The sequence below is a fragment of the Tinamus guttatus genome, unplaced genomic scaffold (genome assembly GCF_059628265.1).
Source record: "Tinamus guttatus ecotype Peru unplaced genomic scaffold, ASM5962826v1 Tinamus_guttatus_pri_ptg000155l, whole genome shotgun sequence".
Classification (NCBI taxonomy): Eukaryota; Metazoa; Chordata; class Aves; order Tinamiformes; family Tinamidae; genus Tinamus; species Tinamus guttatus.
In genome coordinates, this window is record NW_028288689.1 from 5,537,501 (window position 1) to 5,561,030 (window position 23,530).

Genomic DNA, 23,530 nt, shown 5'->3' on the forward strand with positions numbered 1-23,530 from the left:
GCTTTGGTACAGTAAATAACTTAGTTCTGATGGAAACAAATCAGGGATAATATTACCTTTGAATGGTGTATATTTTGTGTGTGTGCATTTTTTTCTGTGGAGTACTAACTTGTATCCTCTTTAACTCGGCAATGAGTGCAATGGGAGAGTTAAAAAGGCAAAGCACATGTTGTCAGCTGGCCTGAGCCTCTGGTTTGGTGACAACAGGGAAATAGAACAGCGCTTAGAATAAGCAACTAAGGAAATAAGCAGCCTGATTGCATAAGGAAATTTGGGGTTTTCAGTGAATATCTTCTGTACTGGGGTAGGAATTATTTTCTGGACTGAGGACAGCCTGAAAACCAAGCTAGGAGTAATTGTACTGGATTCCAAAGGAGGAGGGAAAGCCTGCGGCGTAATGTGGCGTAGATCCGAAGATACGGATGGGAGGTGCCCTCCAATACACAAGTGCTGAGCTTGGAGTGTGGGCAGCAGTGCCTGGGGAGCTGGAACAGCTGGTTTTCTTTGAGTGTGGGGATTCATTTTGGTTTTGGTTTTTGACACTTCTGTTCTCTGCACAAGTTAAGGTTCAATATTCAAGCAATGACTGTCCATCCCAGATAGTTGCTTTCTTTCTTGACCCTAAATCATGTTATGTGTGATTTGTTCCTGTGCACAGCTTGCAGGTGGTGGCAGCGTTCATATTGTGGGAGCTGCAGTGCGTTGCACAACTGTGTGTGAGCACAGACTTGCAGTTGACCTTCAACCCAGCCAGAGACTGTGAAAATTCTGCTGTGTGTTTATGGTGTGAAGCCCAAACAAAACCCCAGCAACAGTAGCAGCAAACGAGTAGAGAGTGCAAATCTTCCCTGTGGGGTATTGCTCAACACGAGGTAAAAGATTAGATGGCAAAGGCTATGTTATAAAAACATCATGCCGATTGTAGGTCATGTCTTACGCCTTTGTCTTTTTGCTTTTAACCAACGGGGAGGAAATGACCTGTAGCTCTACGCCTGAAAAAGCCTAAAAGGGAATAATTCTGAAATTGCCTTGATTGTTTACCTTATAACGTATATTTAGGTCTTATGGCAGCTGCCATTACTGTTTCACTCAGTTGGAAAAGTTGTCCTATATTTTCTATCCATTAATCTATTATTTGTATAGCTTTATATCCTTTTGGCCAAAACATGTGTGCACAAAGAAAAGAACAAACCAACCCAGCCTTGCTGGTTTTGGTCAGAAATCCAAAACTGTCAGTAAGATGTTTCAATAGGATGCCTAAGCTTCTGTTCAGTCGTCTATAAAAGACAGGATGACAGGTCCAATGAACTATAACAAATATAAATGGAAAATTAAAAATTTAAGCCTACTAGAAGAGTGGATGTATGTAGGCTATTATAAAATAATTATTAGCAAGACTGGTAAACTACTAGTCTGCTTGGACTGGTAAACTACTAGTCTGCTTGGATGAGATGCTGTTTCCCATTCCCCATATACTCTATGCAGCCAGTGAATAATCTGGATGGTTACATATCAGGCCATTCTAATACTCATATTTTTGATCTTTTTTACAACTAACAGCACAGTTTAGGAGAGCACATGCATTGGCAGAGGCCTCTGTTTCTGGGGAAGAAGAATTACTACACAGCAGGTCAGCATTTCGAATTCAGCCTCTCTTTTCCAGGTGCTTGTTTTCAGTGTGTGTCATGCGGTGAGGATGTTTGGGCTACCCGTGGTGTGTGCCAGAGTTCTCCAGGTTTAGGGTAGTTTCCTGAGGAACTCAGGCTTTTACCATCTTTGTAAATAAACTTTGAACCCTTGTTGTTCCTGACATCCATGAGCATCTTCCATACTTTGCATTTGTGGTAATTTTCATGTTGCTCTTAAGCTCGTATATTGAGCAGGTGGGATGATCTGTGAGGTGTGTGTATTAGGAGATCTTCTGCATTATGTGCGTGTGATACAGCATAAATAATGCTGATTTCCAGCACTAGATTGACACAGTTCGTCTGCAGGGTTTTCTTTACACTAACAGCAACATTTGTCAGTTTTCTTCCAGAAAGACTTTTGAACTCTTTTTGTGAACAAAAAATAACTATTTGACATGCAGAAATTATCTGTCGTCCATACTATATGCACAGCTTTTTATGGTTACTGTTACTAGCATGCATGGTGTTTTAAACTTCTGGGTTAACCTAAAAAGGAGTTCAGAATTAGATCTGGTGTATGTAGTGGGTTTGTTTAGTAAACTATGAAAAAGACCAGTCTTTTGGATGACCTTCTTTGATCAATGCAGAAAATTGTACATAAATGAAAGTAAAGTTGAGGCTTGTGAGCATGGTGGTATGTCAGGGAGGCTTCTTAACTTGCCTTAACTGAGAGCTGAAGTATAAGGAGTAATTAAAACTTAAGTTAAAAGGAGAAACTTAACAGTTTAAAAAAAGCGATCTAAGTATAACTACTGTGTGTTTGGCTTTCCAAAACCTTTGAATTATTCATGTTGCATTTTATTTGATTGCTTTTGATGATGTACGTATGGTTATTACGCATGTAGACTGTAGCCTTCTGTAGGAAAAGATGTCTGTTAAGGACAATAAATGTTACTTAACTGGCTACATGAAAAAAACACCCTCCTTGCTTATTCCAGAAATACACCCCCATGAAAACTATCCACAGTAGCCGTTCAAATCTGTTGCTGAATTAGTAGCTTGTTTCTGCATTATTTCTCTTGCGGTTTCTTCTTGCAGTGCATTTGCTTTATTTATTCTCGTGGTGCTGGTACATTATTTGAAGTTACTACGGCAACCTGTCACCCTCTGCTATTATAAAGTATGCTGGGATTTAGTTGCTAGGTGCTGAAGTTTGTCATCTTACTCATATGACTCTAATATTTTTAAGATGTTTCTTTTGCTCTAAGAGTTGCATCCATAGCTTGTATGCACTTGAATGGCAGTGGGGGGAGTTATTTTTTGCAGGCTCTCTCTGCCTTGACCTCAGTGCCCCATTTGTTCTCCTGAATGCACCTGTGGTCCCTCTTCATGTACACAACCAAAATAGTCGTGTTTTTTTTAGTCCATAGTTTGCAATATAACTTCTAAAGCCAGACAATGTTCTTGTTTACTGAATTTTGATATTAATCATGTTTTGTTTGTTTGTTTTTTTACCCAATGAGTAGTTTGGCTGCTAGAGATTTCCTCCTCTGTGTCTCATTCCCTATTTACACTGTATTTCTGCTTGTGATAAAAGTGCAGTGTTTATACCATCTATTTCCTTATTTCCTCACAAACTGTTTGGAAGGCTGTCAGCCACTTGGTTAATTCTGAAATTAGAATTCAGCACTATTTCTATTCATGAAGTCTTTAAAATTCAAATGCAACTGAATGTTATAAATTTGAAAATATGTGCTTGTTAGAGCTTCTCTTCAAAACAGTGCAGTATTTCCAGAGAGCTTTTCCTGCTAACGTTTCTCTTAGTATTCCCTTATTAGTCAAGTGTTTACTTGGGTAACTTTGGGTTTTGCACATTTGACCTACTTCCAATCAAGCATCTCTGCTGTGATACATTAGATAAATCCTAACAAGCCTAAGCACAGCTGAAATGACGCTGCAAGGTTTTACTTGAAGAATTTCATCTCCTGTGCTGCAACCTCTTTTAATATCCAATGATTACATACAGTGCTTGATTTTAAAAGCAACAACAACAAAAAGTTGAGACTAAGCAGCCGGCTACTGTGTGCGTAGGCGGTGCTGGATTCGGAGTTTCTGCTGTCCATCTCGCGCTGTGCAAGTCTCAGTGAGGGCTCTTGTGCACAACTTGCTTTGATTTCAAGCACTTTGGCTTCTTTGCCTGTGTTAGCAGAGGCACTTGAGCAGTCCAGAGATTCTCTGTCTCCTCTCAGGAGGTCTCATCCTACCTCCAGCCCCAGTGCTGAGGGCCGAGGTGCTGAGCGTGCCCAGGAAGCGCCTCTTCCCTTGGACACTGGGACAGGGACAGGCTCCTAGCTTGGAGAGGAGCTAGCCCTTCATTTCTACCTGTGGGGATTGCTCGTGAGAAAATGATTAAAGATCAAACAGTATTGGGGTGTTTTCCTGCCTTACAGTTCTAGGCAGATGATGAAGGAAGTTTTTGTAGCAAACCACCTTTTCTGTTACTGTCTTTTTTTATAGGCATCAGTCACAGTGATGTCAATGTGACAGGTTTGGTGTGAGGCACGGGCTAGCAAAATATGATCTCTTTTTATGGGTCTCTCTTCAGTGGTCAAAACCTGCCATATGTTAATTTTAAAATGATCATACACAGTTACCCTGAATAGGCATTCATGCTGTATCCTAATAAGAGATGTAGCTAGGCACATTTTCTAAGTTCTTTTCAACAAATAAATGAACATTCTTAAAGTCCTTGTGCCTTTAAGCAATACAGTACATGTATTCATGGCTTGCAAAGAAATCCTACTTATTTCAAAGAGTGATTATTTAAAATGAGTGAAAGGAGGCAATTGGGAGCATGTGTTTAACTCCTGAAAATGCAGACTATTATTTCCTTGTACAATATTCTCTAACTTCTGTCAGTATTTTTTTTAAAATTAAAATCAAGGCATCATAGCAAAAACCATCACAGTTTCACTACTAGATCCTTTACAGTTCATTATTGCTAACAACTGTGGATTAAAAATCACTAAAAAGACTTGTCTGAGCCATACCTGTAAAAGTAAACTATTTTTGCAGGAAAATCAGCATTGCTTTTAGAAGAGCATCAGTCCCCGAGAGCACACGATATCTTACCTGAAAGCTTTGAGTTTACCTGCAGAAAATCTGTCTTCTCAGTCTTGCGAAGTAGGCAAGCCTCTCCCCAGCAGTAATGTTATTCCAAAAGAAGGTGTAATAAGTCCTTTATGTTGTAATTTTCCCTGTTTATGTGCAAGAAGTGAACTGGATCTGCTCACGTAGGAATAAATAAAAAAAAGCAGTACAAACTGAGCAGCAGCTACCATATGAAAGTAAAAGACCTCTAGTGGCCATAACCCGAAGTTAGGGAGAGCTGGCTCTGCCTGAGCAATAGACAAAATGGTTGGGTAAAACAAACCGCAGCTGCTACTTCAGTATCGGGTGACCTTGGTGCTTTAGTGATGCGAAGGAGATAGGAAGTGACTCAGAGGTACAGGGAGAATCTGCCCGCTGAAGCCCAGGACCAGATGGAATTAACTTCTCCTGTCTCAGGGAAAGGCGAGGCGCTCGGATCGATTCTAAACCACGACAATACCAAGTTTCACCTAAATCTAGAAAAACAATTTGTATGCTGGTGTCCTCCATATTCACTTACTTAAAGAAAATGGGTGTGTTTAAAGCAGGTTCACTTGAAAAGAGTAATTAAAATTTATAGAGAAAAGTCAGTATCAAAGTAAAAAGCATCAATATGAATAAGACTTAAAGGAAAATTCTAACTATTAAGCTCACCGTTGTAGCCAAAGAGATCAAAAATGTCTTTTTCACACTCAGTAAATTGCAATAAAAACCTGCTTTTCATCCTGCAGCATTTCTGCTTTAGGGATTAAGAAAAATAGAATATTTCCTTTTGAGGATCTTGGAGAAAGGTCTTGAGAGATGAAAGCGATAGTATTATTCTATAGAAATTTTGGAAAGTTTTATAACGAGTACTCAGAAACATGGGGAATGTATACCCTCCTTGCAGTGTTTTTTCTTGTGCAGGACTGTAGACTCTATTGTTAGCGTAAGTTGAAAAATTTGGTAGTAATATTTTAGTTTCTATGGATTCCTGGTGAAAAAATCCCAAGGAACATAATGCTTATTTTAGGAGTCTTAAACTAATGTTGAGTTTTGTTGAAACTGAATTTTCACACAATGTGTGTTTGCATGTGGTGTTTCACGAGTGTTGCCACTTCTTCAGTAGAGACTACTTCTTCCAGGAGCAGCTTTTGTGCTGTCCTTTTTGGGTTCTTACTCTATTTCATCCACACGGAGTGGCCAAAATACGATGTTTTGTTAATCTAGCAATTTTTTTTAGTAACATAAAAGGTTTTAGTAGACATTTAGTATAGTTCCACATTAGAGATAACAGAGTTCATTGTTTGAAATAATCTAAATGTGTGTTTTCTTTCTGTTGATGTCTTTCTCTTTATATATTTATTTTTATTTTTTGTAGAGTCATTTTGTAGCCTGCATGACCGCGATCTTAAACCAGATGAACAACCAACATTACTCGGTTTATATTGAAATTTTTCAGACAAGTTCGGAACTAGTGGTGAGTACATACACCATCAGGGAGTTCATGAATATATAATTGTATCTCTACGTATTTCATTACCTGTGAGAGATTAGCAGTGTTTTTTTGGATTGCCTCATCTGGTTCTTCCTAGCATGAAGTTTATTTCTGGACATTTTGTATCTCTGGGTCATTGTCCCAGTCTTTCCTGGCTTGGATAGTGCTGCAGTCTGAAATGTGGAAAGATATACATGCCACCTTTGTTAACCCCAGTACTGAAGTGGATAATTTAACAATTTGCTATATTATATTCTCCTGAAAAACTCAACTAACCAACCCACCGTTCCTTTTTTTTGCACATACTTGTCCATTTCCACTTCTTCTCAATACCAAGTCTATTTCTGTCTGAGATTATGTTTTGTACTAAGTGCAGTGAATCCCTTATTTTCACAGTGCCAGTTCCTACAATAGATGGATGATACCTAAGGAATATCCTTATTTATTGCAGTGGTCACTCTCTTGTGAACAGTTTTAGTAGACTTTTGTCTGTCCTTTTATTTACACTCCTGGCACAACTCTGAATTAAGTCTGGCTGCTGACACAAGCTGCAGTTACACCGTTTAAAATTTCTCTGCAGAGGTAATATTTTGAGTTGGCAGATACTCATCCCCTTCTTTAGTCAGAGTTGTCCCATAACTGAAATGCCAGCAGATCCAGTCTTGGATAGTCTTTGCAATTCTTCAAATGCTTTAGTCTGCCTATTAATATAAGAGTATTTTAATATAATTTCAGCTTCTGAGCAGCTTGGGTTAGCACTTCATTTAGGTTATATCTAGCAGTTTGAATGAAAACTATCAGTTGTGGTAATCCTTAATCAATCTGAGCACTTCTGCACAGCACGTTGAAAAAAATAAATAAATAAAAGAAATGATACCAGTATATTTAATGTTTTTACTTTTTGAAGCATTGAGTTGTTGTCTTTTCATTTTTGAGTAGTGTAAGCCTGTGTCGGTGAGGATGATGAAGATTTATTTTCCAGTAAAGTTGTTGAGACTTCTTGTGCATTTGGTTTCCTTTAAGTAATTTGCCCCGAAAGAGTGCAGATTTGTGCAGAGAGCTGCTTGTGAGGTTTCAGTAATAGATGGTGACATATGAGCTTGCGATGTGCTGTGGCCTTGCTCAGAAGTTCAAGGGCAGAACTGCCTGTCTGCAGTAGATATGTAAGAGACTTGAAGTGATTTTGTTAATTTTCTTTGAGTTCATTAGGCAGTGATTGTAACACATTCATAGAAAAGGACAAACTGTTTGCTTTGAGAATTTTTTGCTGTCTCTTCACTGTTTAATTTGGAATACTAAATTTAGACTAAATGGACTAGACGAGATGTATTTTTCTTATTTCTTTATTCTTTGTATATTGAGAGGCTGTTCTGCTACATAATAATTCGGCAGTTTTGCTGCAAGTTCCTCTAACTTTTTTTTTCCATTCATTTATGATTCTTTTTAGCAGATGAATGACATTTAGTTTTCATTTCAAGTCTGTGGCTTCAGCCTCAGTTTGTGGTGTCTGTTCCCTGTGGGAATCTCTTCACTGATTTCACAAGGAACACAACGATGCCCTGCCTCTTAGTCCCATAATCACAACAGGAGCACCTCAAGTCTGTTGTCTACCCACTGTCTCAAATTATTGCATTTTCTTGTTTTAGGACTTCTTGATGGAAACATTTATAATGTTCAAAGATCTCATTGGAAAGAATGTTTACCCTGCAGATTGGATGGCAATGAGCATGGTGCAGAACAGGTAAAGTGGGACTGGATGTTCTCTCTGCTAGCGAAAATTAACCTTATCTTGTGTTTTTTCATATTTGCTGGTTTTCTTCCACTTAACACTACGTGTAGAAATTCTCTCCCTAAATTGTCCTGAGAGGAGTGTGGAGGTGGGAACAGCATTTATTCTTATATGTTTCTTACCTGGATGTTACCTTCAGGGTTGTGTTTCTTCTTGCTTCTAGGGTTTTTTGATTTGGGTTTTTCCTTTGAGTCTCGCATCTCAAATGTCAGTGGCAATAATGTACAACATGCCATAATTATCTGTTTCTGGTTTTCCAGTCATACAATATTGAAATGTGTGACTAGAGACTACGTACAGTTTACAGTCTCCTGAGATGGCTGGTCTTAAGGAAAATAACTGCTTTAAGACAAATCACAGGGTTGTAATGTTAGATATATTTTGACCTAGATTTTGAATGGGGCGATTTTACCTGAAAATCTTCTTGTTTGTTTATATGTTACGTGATTCAAAAGTACATTGATTGTTTCACTGTGTGTGATGGTGGCAGTGAGGGCTCAGGTGCCTAAACGTGCATTTCTCACACGCATCCACTGATGTTCATGAGGATGGATAGCTAATCCCTCCTCTGAGATGGGGAGGAGGGTGTGTGTGTGTGTGTGCTAGCTGGGTTGTTCGTTTAGAACTTTCTAGTTAAGATTATATAAACAGATAACATCCCATTTCTTTCCCTGCCTGAGCCGGGTTTTGGCCTATAAAGATAAAATGTAGTTCATTGAGCATTTTTATGCTGCTGCTACTTGCAATTATTTTTTATGTGCCAGTGATGATTCTGAAAAAGGACCAGCTCAGTAATGAAGTAACTTAAAAGTCTTCTTTTGTGTGAAAATATATCTACCTTTTAATATATGTAACCACTTTGTGCATTTGGGAAAACTTCTGTGTGCATTATTCACAAGTTATTATTTGACATTTGACATTATTTGAATTTCTGTAGGGAAAAACATGTCAATCCTTGCCCAAAGCATTCAGAGTTGGGGTTTCACTGAATAAATATCTATGTTGGCTCTATTACTGATGTTAGAAATTCACTTGTGGAACTGTATATTTGTTGAAAATTTCTCCTAATGTGTCTGAGTTTTGTGGGCTATTTTGGTGCTGAGGGGTTTTATTGCTATCAACTTTACCCTGCTGTGGAGGAATCAAATGAAAATACTTCAATAAAAAAGTCGGCGTTAGGAAAAAATACAAGTAATTTAGCAGTGCTGCTGTAAACAGGTAGGCTACTTAAATTTACTTGACATGGTTTATGCTCATGGTGTATACTTAAGTAAAGAAGATGAGTTGTCTTTCTTTCTTTTATGCCTTAATTTTAGGCTGTAGTATCAAGAAGTGGGAGGGGAATCTGTTATAAGTGATTATAGAAATGATTTACTAACCAGGAGCGGGAGCTGGGGGGGAGGTTAAGAAATAAATAGAGGATTAAATGAGATATTTGGATGTGTCTTAGTAACATGCTTTTCTCCGAACTGGAGAAGTAGGAAGGGAAAATAGAAGGGTGACAGGCCAGGGTTTCTGTAAAATAATCAGGAGAGATAAAGCAACTATTCAACACAGCTCAGTTTCTAATTTCAACTGACCTGACTGATAGGCTGCACATCAGCCTTTTTAAGCCCCTAAAGAGACGTTTTCTGAAACAACATAAGTAATTTCTCTGGAAAACAGAAGTACCAGGCTGCAGGGCATGTCTAGTCTGTCATTAGCCAAGGGCCCCATGGAGCTGGCGCTGCTTCCCTGCAGTCATCCGGCCAAGAAGCCTCCCCGGGTCCTCTGGTCCATTAGGGATCCTGCAGGGAAGTGGCCCTTGGATGGGTTTTGCTGGAGGATATTCGGTGGTCCAGAAATGTAGCATCAATTCAAGGCAGAAGGAGAGGAAGAAAAAAGGCTAGTGCTGCAGGTTTGATCCTGTTGGTAGGTCAAGCTATTCCTAATTACGCTTGTATGTAAATACAGATATGCAGGGATATATATATTTTTTTCAGATGTCTAGTTTATATAAAGGTGGGAAAAAAAAGAGAGAATGGCTTCTTAGATATAATCTCTGGACCCTTTAATTTTACCTTGAATTGCAATTTGCAATTTTCTTCTGCTTCTTTCCGAAAAACAGGTTCTTACAGACAAGTAACTGCATTAACATGCCAGACATAACTGCTTTCAGGGCTGTTTTGACTGATTACAATCAAAGTGACTCTAGTTTCTGTGTTTTTTCCTTTTTTCTTTTATCCTGTTTAGGAGGAACACAGTCAGTATCAATCCCTTTGGCACAGGACCTCTATGTTCTGCATTTGCGTAATATTGTTGTGCTGAAAACCTTTGCTCTACAGCTGCGTAGTTCATAAGCACTAGCGAAATCAAACTCCTGTGCTGTGGTGTCTCTCAAAGCAAATTGCTATTCCTAAAGCTGTTCAGAGTTTGAAGGAGGCAGAGGCTGTGTACATTGCTATCCCTGGCCTCAGAGAGCTCTACTGCAACTAAGAACCTAAAAAGAGAGCAGATAACTTTTATTTTGCCTTCCTTTTAGCATCAGAATGGACAGGAGGTTCTTTCTGCCCTCCTAGACAGGGTGCAGAACATTTTGGGAAATAGCAGAGACCTCATTTAAGCCATTAGGATTTAATATCTGAATATTTTGTGGTCATCCCTGGTAGTTTTAATTATCTCCTGTTCTAATAAAGGTTGCTTACTGCACACTTCTTACTAGCTGTTACTGCTTGTGTGTGCACTTTGTTCTGCTTGTGGTCCTGATAGACTCTTGGCTATTAGCTTATTAAAAGCAGTAATTCCTAGGTACATGGCATTTGCTTTGCTTTAATACCATATAATCTGCTTATCTCTCAGCTATTCAGAATTTTAATTTAGGGACACACAACTCCTCCTGGGCAATTCCCATGCCTCATTGTCAGCACGGGCGGCCTGGGAGCAAGATTCACTGAGTGGAAGAAACGGTTCGAGGGGTTGCAGCCACAGGGAAGGATTCACATCCTTTCCTTCCGATCCTCTGGACTTTGAAACGGTAATTCCTCTAGGATAGGCTGGAAGTAGCCAATTTTATCATAAAGAGTGAGTCAGTTTTGGTTGTAGTCCAGTCTAATGTGGTTTGGTAACCATCTGTCCATCTGAACAGCTTTTTGAACTGTGTTGGCAGTATACTCAAGTATTTAAGGCTTAAGAGAAAGCAGGCTTTTTTTTTACCAATACATGTTAAAGTCGAAGCCTTTTTGCTGGAAAACTTAAATGTGATAACACTGTAGGGTATTTTCTAGCACCAGCAGTAAGACTTTTTATAAAATATCTTACCCTTATCTTATATCTGCGTGTTTTCAAACGCCTGTCTGAGTCAACAGTTTCCCAGCCCTTCTTAAGTCTAACTTGACAGGCTTAGCACTGCAGGTATTCCACAAAACACCTGAAAATGTTCCAATTTTCTTCCGTTATATACCCCCAAAATAGCTACTTGATTGCTGATGAACTGCTTTGTAACACCCTTAAGACCAGGTTTTCAAGTAGCTCACACGTGGCAGCAGGATTCATTCAGCCACGTCTCATTATGGCTTCAAGTCGGTGCCACCTGTATCCCCCACATCTGTGAGGCTGCCAGGAAGTCTGGGTGCTGTTGGTGTCACCAGCTGCTGGCAAGGCAGCAAAGTGAGGCAGGAGGGCTTGGTTTGTAATCCGCGACAGCAAAATAATTTGAGAGAGATATGGCAGGGATTTCAGACCCTTTTTTTTTTTCTCACGTAACATCTGCAAATGGCTGTGTTAAACTTGATTACTGAGGAGCAGATATTCCATGTTTGGCACATGCGTGGTTTTCAACATCTCTACCTTTGAACAGAGGAAAAAAAAAAAAGAAAAAAAAAACCACTTCAGTGAAGTAAGTAGCTGCTTAAAGTGTTCTCCTTTGGATCACAAAATATTGCATTATAAGGAGGCGTCATTTATAAAGCCCAAAATTTAATTAGCTAGCACACATTACAGATTCAGTGTCTGTTAGACTGTGTATTTTTTAAAATTCTGCTGAGAGAAAACTTGAACAGCAGGTTGTCACAATTTTATACATATTATTCAGGGATGGTGTTTATAATGGTTTGAGAGGGAAAGGTTATTGAACAGTGTTGGCAATAAGTAGGGAAATGGGCCTCTTAAGTATTAGTGGGAGAGGTATTGCAGACTGTTTATTGTTGCTATCAACTTAGCATATTTTATTAAAAAAAATAACTCAAATATTAGAACTTCTTAGTCTTCCATTTACATTTTGGAGGAACAGAAAGATTACCTTCTTTTCATAATTTAGGAGTATTTAGTTCTGTGTTCTACAAAAAAAAAGGCTTGGCTTATTATTTTTTTTTAACTTGCAGAGAATACAAAGTTGTATTTTGTTTATTTGTTCCTAAAAGCAAATATAGATATACTTCGGGTTAGTTTTAGTATTATTTTGCAACAGTATATTAGGATTTAAGATTATGTAACTAAAGACGGATGAATGAAGGTGGTGTGGAAGAAGATTTTTCCACTGATTGACAAGGACAAAATTTCAGAGGCCAGTCTATCATATATAATTAATCTTTTCTTTGATTTCATTTCCCTCCAGAAACTTCTGACTGTCCAAAACAGAGTTGACAGAATTCACTTGTTTTTAAGGGCTTGAATTTTTAATGAGTCAGAATGTCTTTACACATAGGTTATGGCATATTGAAGAATTTTGTTAATTTAATATCTCAAAAAATATTTTAAGTAACGAGGATAAATGTTTAATTAGAGTACCTGTGTATGTGTGCATGCACAAAAAGTAAATCAAATATTTTAACAAATTCAGACATTTTGCACTGTTCAGTCATCACTTTAATCAGGTACATTAGTAAGATGTGTACTTGGCTTTATTTTTTTCATGATACTAAAAATGTTCTTGCTGAAATACCATTTTCTGTATTAACATAAAAGCCCTTTCAGAGGCAAAGCATTTTTTGTAATTATTGTTCTTTGGTTCAGTGTCCCAGGATGCTCACATCTGTATCTTTTCATTACATCTAGATAATTCTGTTTCTTTTGTTTTCCCTAGTTGTCCCAGAAGTCAGCACTTTGAATAGGGCAAATGGGAATAAGTTTATCCCAGGAAAACAGGATAAGGCAGATATTGGACCAGATATTTTTTTTATTATTGTTTGTAAATGTACTTGAAGGCAAGTTGTGTCCAGGTGTGGTTGCAACGGCTGGCTGGGTTGCTGAGCTCTCTACTGCCAGTCCCAGCCACAGCACAGAGCATCTCTTCCATCCGCAGGAGTTTGAGGTTGGTGAGATGTGGCCCAGCTTGTGCATCACCTGCATCTTTCCATGCAGCAGTGCTAATGCATTCGATGCATTCGACTGAATGCAGCAGTGAGCTTGTCCTGCACCGGCTTTCCACATCGCTCCCTGCTGCCTGTGCTGTGGGAACTCCCCTTAGCAGGAATCTGGACTGCTGGGGACTGCAGCAGATCACCTGCTCATGACTCCTGCTGTCATGGTCACAGTGCACACCAGGTAGATTCCTGTAAGGTTTTAACTGCAATCTCTTTGTCTGCTCTCTGAAATGCAGGGAGAAAACCTGTTGTAAAATATCCTTTTCCTGCTTCTAAGTATCCCATCTTTCTTGATGCTGACTGGTAAGGTGTACCGGCTCTAGGCCATGCGCTCTGCGAAATTAGAAGTAAAGTTTTCAGTGGAGAAAACCATCCAACTTTGAATAAAATACTCATTAGTTTTGTGTGTTCAGAAATCCTGCAAAGATAAACTGTCATTTTTCCAGATATGCTTAAACTTGGATCTAAAAATTTTTAAGAGGAGGAACAGGATCTCCGGCACTGGCCTGTTATCATAAAACCCTTCTAGTATGTTTTCAGCTATTTTGATTTGAGTAAAGCGTTTACATCATTTTGAGCTACATTTAAAAAAATCAGGACAATTCTATGGATAAGTATTATGGTAAGAATGAATTTGAGTCAATCAGTGAAAAACAAAAAATTACTCCAAAAAAGATCAATTCAGACTTCTTCCAAAAGTGAACCCAATGAGAGCCAGATATTCTTAGTGTATGGCATCCTGATGCTACCATGTAACTACCTTCACTTACAATATTGACTTTATCTCCTATACCCAGAAGTGATCTAGTAGCAAAGACATCATGGGACTTTTTTTTTTTTTAATTTATAATATTCCCACTCTGCAAACCATTAGTTAAATGCATAAAAGAGAGGAGTAGGTGATAATGGGAGAAAGCTCGTAGTAAAAAGGGAATTACTGAAAATACCTTTCCAGTTAAATTACTCATATCATGGTCCATCATGACAGCTTTTTGTACACTTACTGTTTTAAAGAGACAGATGTTTTTAAAGGCATGCTGCAGATGATTTTGTGAAGGACTTGGCACGAGTGTAGCTAATGTGCAGTTTTAAAAACATATCTTGGATCCTAAATGGAAGACGAATCATCTTGGGAATGTGCTGTAGGTGGGTGCTGAAGCCAAAGCCACATAGGAACAGACTGTTGCGAGGGCTCTTCAACAGCAACTGCAATAGTTTGCCTTTTCTTGTAGTGCGTCAAAGCAGCTGCTGCTTTGCTGCTGCTTAGGAGCATTCTTATTCTCTAAGCTCGTGCTGCTGTCAAATTCCCTCTCATTATAGCATGTGTTATTTTGTATGCCTGACATAGCTATTCAAGGTGGATTTCCAGCTAATAAGCACTTTTAATAATAAGGAAAATAAATTGTACATAACAAACAATTTATAACTGAGGCAAACAACAGAAGCTGGATAGTAGTTTTTTTGAAGCAGTTATTTTCTGACCAGGATATTCACATAGACTCTCCTGTGCTACAGTGAAAGGATGAAAATGTAGGAAAATGACAGTTGCTTTATTGCTAGAATTTAGTCTGAATCATACAAAATAATTATGCTTCAGTCTGTGGAGATGCTGAATTGAAACAAAGGGAGAGCTATGACGAAATTATGCTACTGTACTCCTGGACGTTATTTTCCCTGTTATCAGGGGTGTGGATTACTCCGTAATGTTAACATCATTATGCTCTTAATGAGTATGTTTCGGGGCACCAAAAGGTTTTTAAATGGCATTTCATGTATTTCCTTTCATTTCTAAATCAATGATAACTTGTCATATTGTTAGGAGATAATTTCTGCTGTTACTTTGTCAAGATTTTTGTTCTCATCTTTTCAGCTGTTTCTGCTGATGCTTTTGCACACTAAAATAGTAGATGAGTGATTTAATATCTGCTGTCACTATTGATGTCTTGGCTGGCTTCCCTTCTGTGTATTTTAAAACTTCCAGCTGCAGTTTGCAGTTGTTGAGCACTGTTTCAATCACTGCTCGTGATCAGCGTTTGGGGTTGGGTCTGAACCACCTTGCTTGGTCTCCTCTAAATTTCACATCGTGTTGAAGCTTTCTACAAGAACACGCAAGGAGTCATGACGGAGGCTGACAGGGCCTTAGTGGCCACTTTTCTTCTGTTGTTGCTTTGTGCTAAGAGTATCTATCAGGTAGGTTCTGCAAACCACTGTATGAGGATGCCTGTGACAAAGCGGCATAGAATATTTAAGAATATTAACTCAGTTCTCTTCCTCCCTGATCTTGTTTTCGTATAATTGGCCTGCTGGCACGACCATACCTATTAAAGCCCCAGAGAAGTCTTCAAAATAGTGTTCAATGTATTTCTTAGCCTTCCAGACACCACTCCGTGTTCCTTGTTGGCTCAAGTAGAGGCGTCACTGATGGAAGTGCACATTGAGCCCCCTTTTGGGTTTAAAAAATAAAAACTTACCTGAAATTATCCAGTTCCTTCTCTCTCAAATCATAGTGTGGGGAAAGAAGTTGCAGATTTTCAGCCTTTCCAAGTCTTCATGGGTTTTCAGACTTTATATTAAACCAGCCTATATTACAAGTTCTTTATAGTTCTTCCAGTGAGAGCTTTCAAAACAGCACAGGAAGTAATGTTCTTTTAAAGCTTGTCCTCCTCTTCCTGTGTTTGATCATCCAGCAGAAGTCTGTACCTGGTTAATTCTTGGTAGCTGTCATTTCGTCACTGTCATCACCATTTTAGAAGCCACATAAAACATGGGTTTGACTCACTGCTCAAAACTGCTGCAGTGACCTCAGCCTTTACCTCAGCATGTGGATTGCTCGTCTCAAAAAGGAGCAGCGAGCTCCCCTCTTCCACACAACTTTGTAAGACCGAAGAGCATCTCGCTGCAGTTGGACCTCTGCTTTAAGACTTCGTGTGCGAGAGGAGGAGGAGATTTCATGTGTTTGGGAAGGGTCTATTCTTCTGTACCTGATTTGTAACATTTCCCTGGAATTACAGTTTTGTTGACCCAGATTTTTTTCTTCTTTTATCTGAGAAAGGAGACTGTATGTACAGGGCTTAGTGAAGAACCTGGTTTAAATTGTGAGCAGTAGAGGAGAGCTAGTCAGTATTCAGCCTTTGCAAAATCAGGCCCTTTTGTTTATGTATATGTTTTTGTATATGACTATTCATGTATGTAAACGCATACATGCCTATTGGGCTTCTAATTATCTTTGCCACAGTGTACAGTCTCTGAAGCTAGGTCCACAAAATGGCCAATTCTTGCAAAAGCATCTAAGAACAGGCAGCGCTACCTTAAAAGTGCTGGGCAACTCTTCTGTAGAAATAATGCAAGTTCCTAGGTTTTGTTTGCTTACATAAAGTCTGTTAAAATTTACTTTTTTAAAAAGACTGTAATCATTCCTTTGTTTTATGCCACAAGGAGCTGATGCACTAGTTCTAACTTTTTGCTAAAAATAACTTGGAGTTCCAGATCTACACTTTAGGTTTATTCATCTATTTTGCACTTCAAAAGCAAGGACAATATGCAGACCTATTTTGCAGGAGTAGGAGATGCAGATCATCTCCTACTAATAACTTTGGAATCCTACTTTAGTTTAGCAATGCGAAACTTAGAAATACGAAAATATTTCTTTTTTCCATTACAGCTCTTCTTTTTTATTTTGTGTGAGAGAGAATCAATTTGAAATCAGATGTTTATCTTAGGATGTTTTCAGCTCTGACTTGGATCTTTGTGTTACTTATGGTTCTGTTCAAGCTCTATTCAGGATGTACATCTTAAATTTCGTCTGTCATTCATATTAGTTACTATTGTTTGAATTTTAATGTAAAGACTTTCTATTAATTGCACATATCAAACTTATTTTAAAAAGTCTGTCTATAAAATAAAGGAGAGCAGAACGAATAGGAAATTAGGAACTTCCTTTCTATGAAGCAGCTCCTATTGCTTTTATAAGCCAAAAGCTGGCCTTTTTATACTCCGGTCCAAAGACTTAAAATCTGATGAAGGTCTTTCATAAATCTCCACGCTGAAGAGATTGTTAAGAAAGAGTTTTGGGGTGCTTTCTCACCATCCCTTTTTCATCTATAGTTAATTAAAATAGTATTAGTAATAAGTGATTATTTCTCTAAAGAAAATACTCTTAACCTTCTCCAGTTCAATGGTAGGTATGTGCTGTCAATAATAAATTTATGCTTTATTTTCTTATCATCAGTAATCTCAAGAATATTTTATTAGTATCTGTTTAGCTTTTCCACTATTCCACAGGGTTAATACCCTGTGCTATGAAAAACGGTACTGAGACGCACAGAGAGGTGAATTGCTATAGGTAGGACCGCATGGCATTGACAGGAGCCAGGAATAGAATTGAAACCTCTTGTTTGAATGGCTTCCAATGACAGGAATAGATGCACCCTCTGGGCAAAATAAAAATGCATGAAAATATTGCATGTTTCCTGTAAATGTGTCATTTCAGTATGTCAGATAAAAATATCTGTGAGAATTATAGGGGCATTCACAGAAGGTAACGTGTGTAGGACCGGATTGTGTAAGACTTTGTAAATATGTTTAGTATTATCCATGATTTTAACTGGAAATTAAATACCTCTACAGTTTTTCTTATGTTTTTTTGGGCTTTTCATCTACAGAAGTTTTAAAAGACGACACACATGGTCATATGTCATATTGTGAAACGCTTTTGTTATGATTGTTTCTGCTGTATATTGCACTTCATTTCTGTGCTTAAATGTAGCTATAAGTGTTCTTTTGTTTTGGTTTGTTTTTTTGTCTGCTTTTTGTGTGTTTTTGTGTGCATGTTTTTGTTATTTTTTTGTTTTGTTTTTACATGAGAAACAAATTATGCCACCATACCAGATGCTGCCCCAGCAGAACATTTAGGTGACAAGTTTCATCATCGGTGCTGGAGCAGAGCTTCCAAACCCCCAACTGATAGGAAGTAGAAGAGGTCTCAAAATGGAGCACACCTGTTCCTCCCTCAACAAAAACAATGCTTTTGAGAGAAGGCAAGTGGGTTTTGACTCTCTGAGCAGCTGGAGCTGAAGAACATGGTTATGATGTGGGCTGGCAACAAATGTGCCTTGGAATCCAAAGGAGAAGAAGGAACAGAGTTCCACAGAAAGGCAGAGTGCAAGGAGGTCTTAGCCCAAAACTCGTCCCCCTCAGAGGAATGGGGACGCAGATGGACAGAATATCATGGAGGCAGCCATCATTCTGCCTAGCTGTATATTTTTTGGGTGCTGTCTAAAGCAGACAATTCTTTTCTCTTTTTTTTTCTTTCTCCAAATCTTAATCTGCTTCTGTCAAGTGCTAGTTATTTTTGCAGAGGTAAATGTGCCTTTGAGTAAAGCTCTAGAGGACACTGTGCTTGCTTCTGCTGTGGGGAGTCTGGAGCAGATTGCTGAAGTACTACTTGTTTCCATAGCAGTTTGGTTAGAGAATAAAAAGCCAAAAAGAGAGTGCTCTACCCTGCTCAAACTAGCCTAAGCTCTAATCACAGGGCAGCTTTGTGAGTGCATAGGGGTTGCTCGGTAGAGTGAAACGGAATTGACTGAAATGGGAGCAAATTTTTGTATCTTGAATTGGGGTGATTTGATGATGCTCAAAACTTCACAGCTCAGCTCTTTAATTTTATGTCTAGGAAATATCTAAGATGATGATAAAATATTAGATTGGACTTTGCCCTATATCTTTGGAAACAAGGAAATAAATCTCTAAATCTCTAAATGCTAAGCTGATGCTTTTCTGAAGCTGTAAATATTAGATCTTTTGCCTGATTGGTAATAGCTGGGTGCAAGTCACTGTGTTTGCACATTAAGGGCTGTTTTCCCCCCACCATGTTTTCCTCCACTGCTTTCAGGTTGTATGTACGTGCCTCCATGGTGTCTGCAACGCCTATGCTTTTGCTTAACTCTTATCTGGAAGGTAGCAGTGCTTCTTTTCCAAATCACAGCTTGATTGAAACTAAACTCATAGACTTTATAAATAGTAAGAGATACAATTATTTTTCATTTTACAAATGTAATATGCTGGAAAGCTAGATGAAGAAATGCTTTCTAAATGTGATAGAATCTTCTTTAATAAATATAAAGAGATGCTGCTTTTCAAGTCAGAAGTGTCATGTTTTCAGTCTTTCTCTTGGAAAAAAAATAACTGTGTGTTATTTGAACTTCGAATGATTTTTTATAATCAACCTGGAGAAGAAGGTAGGCCCAAGTATGAGGTTATGGGAGGAAACTGAGGAGTAGCCCATAGTATCTTTTCATTGGGAAAACTTACTGGCAGCCTCTATCTGATAACATAAGTACAGGAGCTTTTCTGTCTCTCAAATTCATGCAGAGGCGGCAATAACATTTCTGATATGGAAGGTAAAATAGTTTTTGAAACATACATTTGAAACAAACATTGCATGTATGTTTGTTTTATCCAAATACTGTCTGAATTTTTCCATGAAAAAACAAATTTTTTGACTCTCATATACTTAGTATTTTTGTGATGGATAATATGGTATATGTAAGATGCTATTGCATCTTATGTATGTATGACTGCATGAACTGCTGCTGCTTACAGTGTTTGTAGTATTTAAGTGTGTTTCCAGTAATAGCGCACATGGTAGAAATAGAATCCCAAGGATTACGCACATCAAGTTGTATCATTGCTTTTGTCTTTTAGGGTGTTTTTGAGAGCCATCAACAAATTTGCAGAGACAATGAACCAGAAGTTTCTGGAGAATATGAATTTTGAAGTCCAAGTAAGTATTCAGGCCTTTTTGCTGAGCAGAGTTAGCATGTGACTGTTGATATGAGTTTTCAAGGTCAGGTCATTTTTGATATGAAGTGAAATCACATGCTGCCTGGTTTGTGCTGTAAATAGAGAGCATTCTTAATAGTGTGTATTATGAAGAGTGGTTCCATTTCATTCTATGTTAATCATAGTTCAAAGTAATTCCCTTGTAAGTTTGAAAATGCTCTCTGATTGCAAAGATCTAACCTATTCAGTAGCTAATAACATAATCGTGCTAAATACAAATTTCAAGGGGAGTTTCAGGCCCATGCTTCCTTGGTTTCTCGGGTAGTATGTTTTAAGGCTAGTCCTGTGTTTTACAAGATTAATCTTCAATCCTGTTTTACATGATTGTATTCCATGACATGTGAGTGTTTGCTTAGGCTTACTGTGCTGAGAACTGTTTGGATGTTGCTGGCATTAGGACCTCGATCACAGATAGCTACAGAGTAGTGTAATGTGTTACACAGCCAAGGATTGAAATTTAATAGTGAGAAAACGATGGCCTGCAAGAGTTCAATGGAGTGCTTTTTAACTTTGTGGTCGAGTTTCATGACTTATTTTGTATCTTTGAAAAGTGCAGCTTTCCAAATTTAGACAGGGCAGCCTGTCCTGGGCTCCTGCCCTGAGCATGTTTAGGGCAGGTCCCACTGCCATGTGGCAGGCACGGAGCCACCATTCACACCAGTAGGTCTCGTGGCACCAGGAGGGCACGTGGTGAGAAGGTTAATACAGGATATGCTTCCAAAAACCTGCATAGAAGTGGTGGGGTACCCTGGAGGGCACGTTAACCCTGGCTGTTTTTGTTGGGCTTTTTCTCGGAGGACAGAATTAAATCTGGTTACTAAACAAGTTTTCTCTGTTCCTGAAGATGACAGATGTTCTAAATGGCTTTTCTGAGATGTGTTTTATAAATAATGTCCAGCTGTTTCTCTTGGTATGAATAAGTAATAGGGTCTGTGCATCTGCATTTGTATTTGAAAGATGCAGTGTGTTTGTGTTACATAAGTGACTACTACAGATTTAAAAACTGAAGTGGATCATTGTATATAGAGTTTCTGTGAAACAAATGGCTTCATTCGGAGAAGAAAAAAAAAAAGAAGTCCCAGGCAAATTCTATGGGGGAAATTGTATGATTATACATCAATGTGTTTATATGTATGCGTATACACATATATGTGTATACATTAATGTTCATTACTCGGTGCTGCAATTGAACTGGAGGATTAAGTTTCATTAGGCAGAAATCTGGATTTTTGATAGGAATCACAGGAGTAGGTAAAAACCTTCACTATTCAACAGTTTATATCCACGTCACGCCTATGTATTTGAAATATGTTAAAAGCTGTGATTTAGGGAAGTCATCAAGGTAGTTGTGTATTGAAATGGATTATGTAGAAAGGCTCTCGGGAGCCGGTTCAACAGACCTCTGTCAGGGGTGGTTTAGCTGATCCTGTGCTGGGGCCGTGGAGCTGCATCAGGTAACTCCTCACGTTTCCTCCCAGGTGCGTGTTCTATCTTTACTGTGATAACAGGTTCATTGAAGATTAAATCCTGCCTTGAAAAGCTTGCAACTATGCAAGTATACCAGTTGAAGGAATTTTATGCAGAATGAGGAGATACATTGAAATTATATAAGGAAAATACATGAAATTATACAGAAAGGCAGGCCTAAGGTTAGGCTTTTTCCTTGTCTTGTTACATTTGCTGTTGATACTGTGTATTTTCTTAAATGCAGTTGTCACAACACTGTTTTAAACACATGAATAAGTAGGTTTAAATCTTTAAAATATATGGATAGGTTTTGTGACATCCATCAAATTTGGAAAGAAAAAACATGATATTAAAAGATGCTGAATAATTTTTTTGAGACTGAATGGCAAATCATCCATGAGATCAAATATTTTTAAAGAAGTAACAATAAAAAAGATTTTTAGCAGATATTTATTTCCTTTGTAAAGAACAGATACAGTCAGGAAAGCAGACCAGGTCTGAGAGGATGAAGGATTCACTTGGGTGTTTTTATGTGACTGTGAGTGTGTTGTTTGGCCGTGCAGGACCTACCTTGTCTTTTACATATCTGTTAAATCTGCTGCCCCCAAGAAGAAAGCTGCATGGATCAGGCATGCTTGATCCTGCAGCAGGGATTGTGTGTCACATAGGCTGAATCATAAATTAAATTAGGTTCAGCATCTTATTTTTCCCCTAGTTGTTGTTTTGAAATGAGTATTTCCATGTGCTAGAGGATTGTGTGGTCAGTGCAAATACTCATTTTAGACTGTGTATTAGGTGATGTACTGTAGGAGATAATATTATTCAGTTCAAAACCAGTGGTTGTGGATTTGTTTGAAATTATATTACAAATGAGGTAGGTTTGTTATATAAAACTAATAAAGGAATGCAAAATCAGATTGTAAATCATATATTGCTATCCTGAGTTCAGTTTTCTGTTCATTTTCTCCAGTTGCTCTTTCAGAAACAGAAAAATGAAAGTAACAGTCTTTAATACTTATGCTTCATCTTATGGCTTCAGTTACATTTGCCTGTGCGCGTATGTCCGTTAGGAGAACTGTAGCTGTTCAGACCTTATCTAAACAACCTTCTCCTGTTGGTAGTTGCTGTCCTTAGCTAGAAGTTACCTTGAGAAAGGAGAAACAGAGAAACAGAGCATTCCTGTGCTCTGCTGTGACTTCAGTGTCACCTCAGGGCTCCGTCACCTCTGCTTTTGGGAGGGTAGCAAGTATTTCCATTCAGTAACCAAATACAGCAGCACTCTAATATAGGCAGCAGCCATCGCCACCCTTACTGCCACTTAATTCCTTGAAATTACTGTTTTTGTGCAACTTTTCTTTAGTAATGTTTCCGATGGGGGATGACAGCTTTGCATATATTAGGACAGTGAAAATTGAGGTAACAGAACCCATTTTGTTTTGGTCCTCTTGGGTATTGCTATCAAAGAGCTTCTGTTTTGCAGAATATAGTGATACTGATTCCTGGTCCCTGCTTCCCTTCATCTCCATTAGCAGTATTTTACAGAATTTTAAAAAGGATTATATTTCTAAATCTGTACTCTTATAACAATTATAATTTCATATGCATCAAATAGAGCCCTGCCACAGAAGGCATCGTCCCCATTCCATATAATGCCAGTGTCTCATTTGAAAGCATATGCTTATTTTCCATCCTTTTACCCATCTCTCTTGCATATACTGGGCACCATGGTTAGTAAATTGACATGATTGGAACTTGTGAGTTAGCATCATTGTCGCCACTGCGCAGCTTATGTCTTTAAATCTTTAGATAGAATTGCCAAAATGTTTTCGTTTTGCTTCTC

General features: G+C 38.3%; 1 protein-coding gene and 1 long non-coding RNA gene across 2 annotated transcripts in view; one reads left to right on the forward strand and one right to left on the reverse strand.

The window, feature by feature from the left end:
• LOC148595048 (uncharacterized) overlaps positions 1 to 4,933 on the reverse strand; it is a 19,376-nt gene extending 14,443 nt beyond the window's left edge. The window contains exon 1 of the long non-coding RNA XR_015913266.1: positions 4,761 to 4,933. This is a non-coding gene — a long non-coding RNA (uncharacterized LOC148595048). The remainder of the gene's footprint in view (positions 1 to 4,760) is intronic.
• DOCK2 (dedicator of cytokinesis 2) overlaps positions 1 to 23,530 on the forward strand; it is a gene marked incomplete at its 5' end in the record, with an annotated part of 131,679 nt that overhangs the window by 67,518 nt on the left and 40,631 nt on the right. The window contains 3 exons of the mRNA XM_088522631.1: positions 6,139 to 6,237; positions 7,902 to 7,996; positions 20,086 to 20,164. Of these exons, the coding sequence (XP_088378757.1) occupies positions 6,139 to 6,237; positions 7,902 to 7,996; positions 20,086 to 20,164 (273 nt within the window). The remainder of the gene's footprint in view (positions 1 to 6,138; positions 6,238 to 7,901; positions 7,997 to 20,085; positions 20,165 to 23,530) is intronic.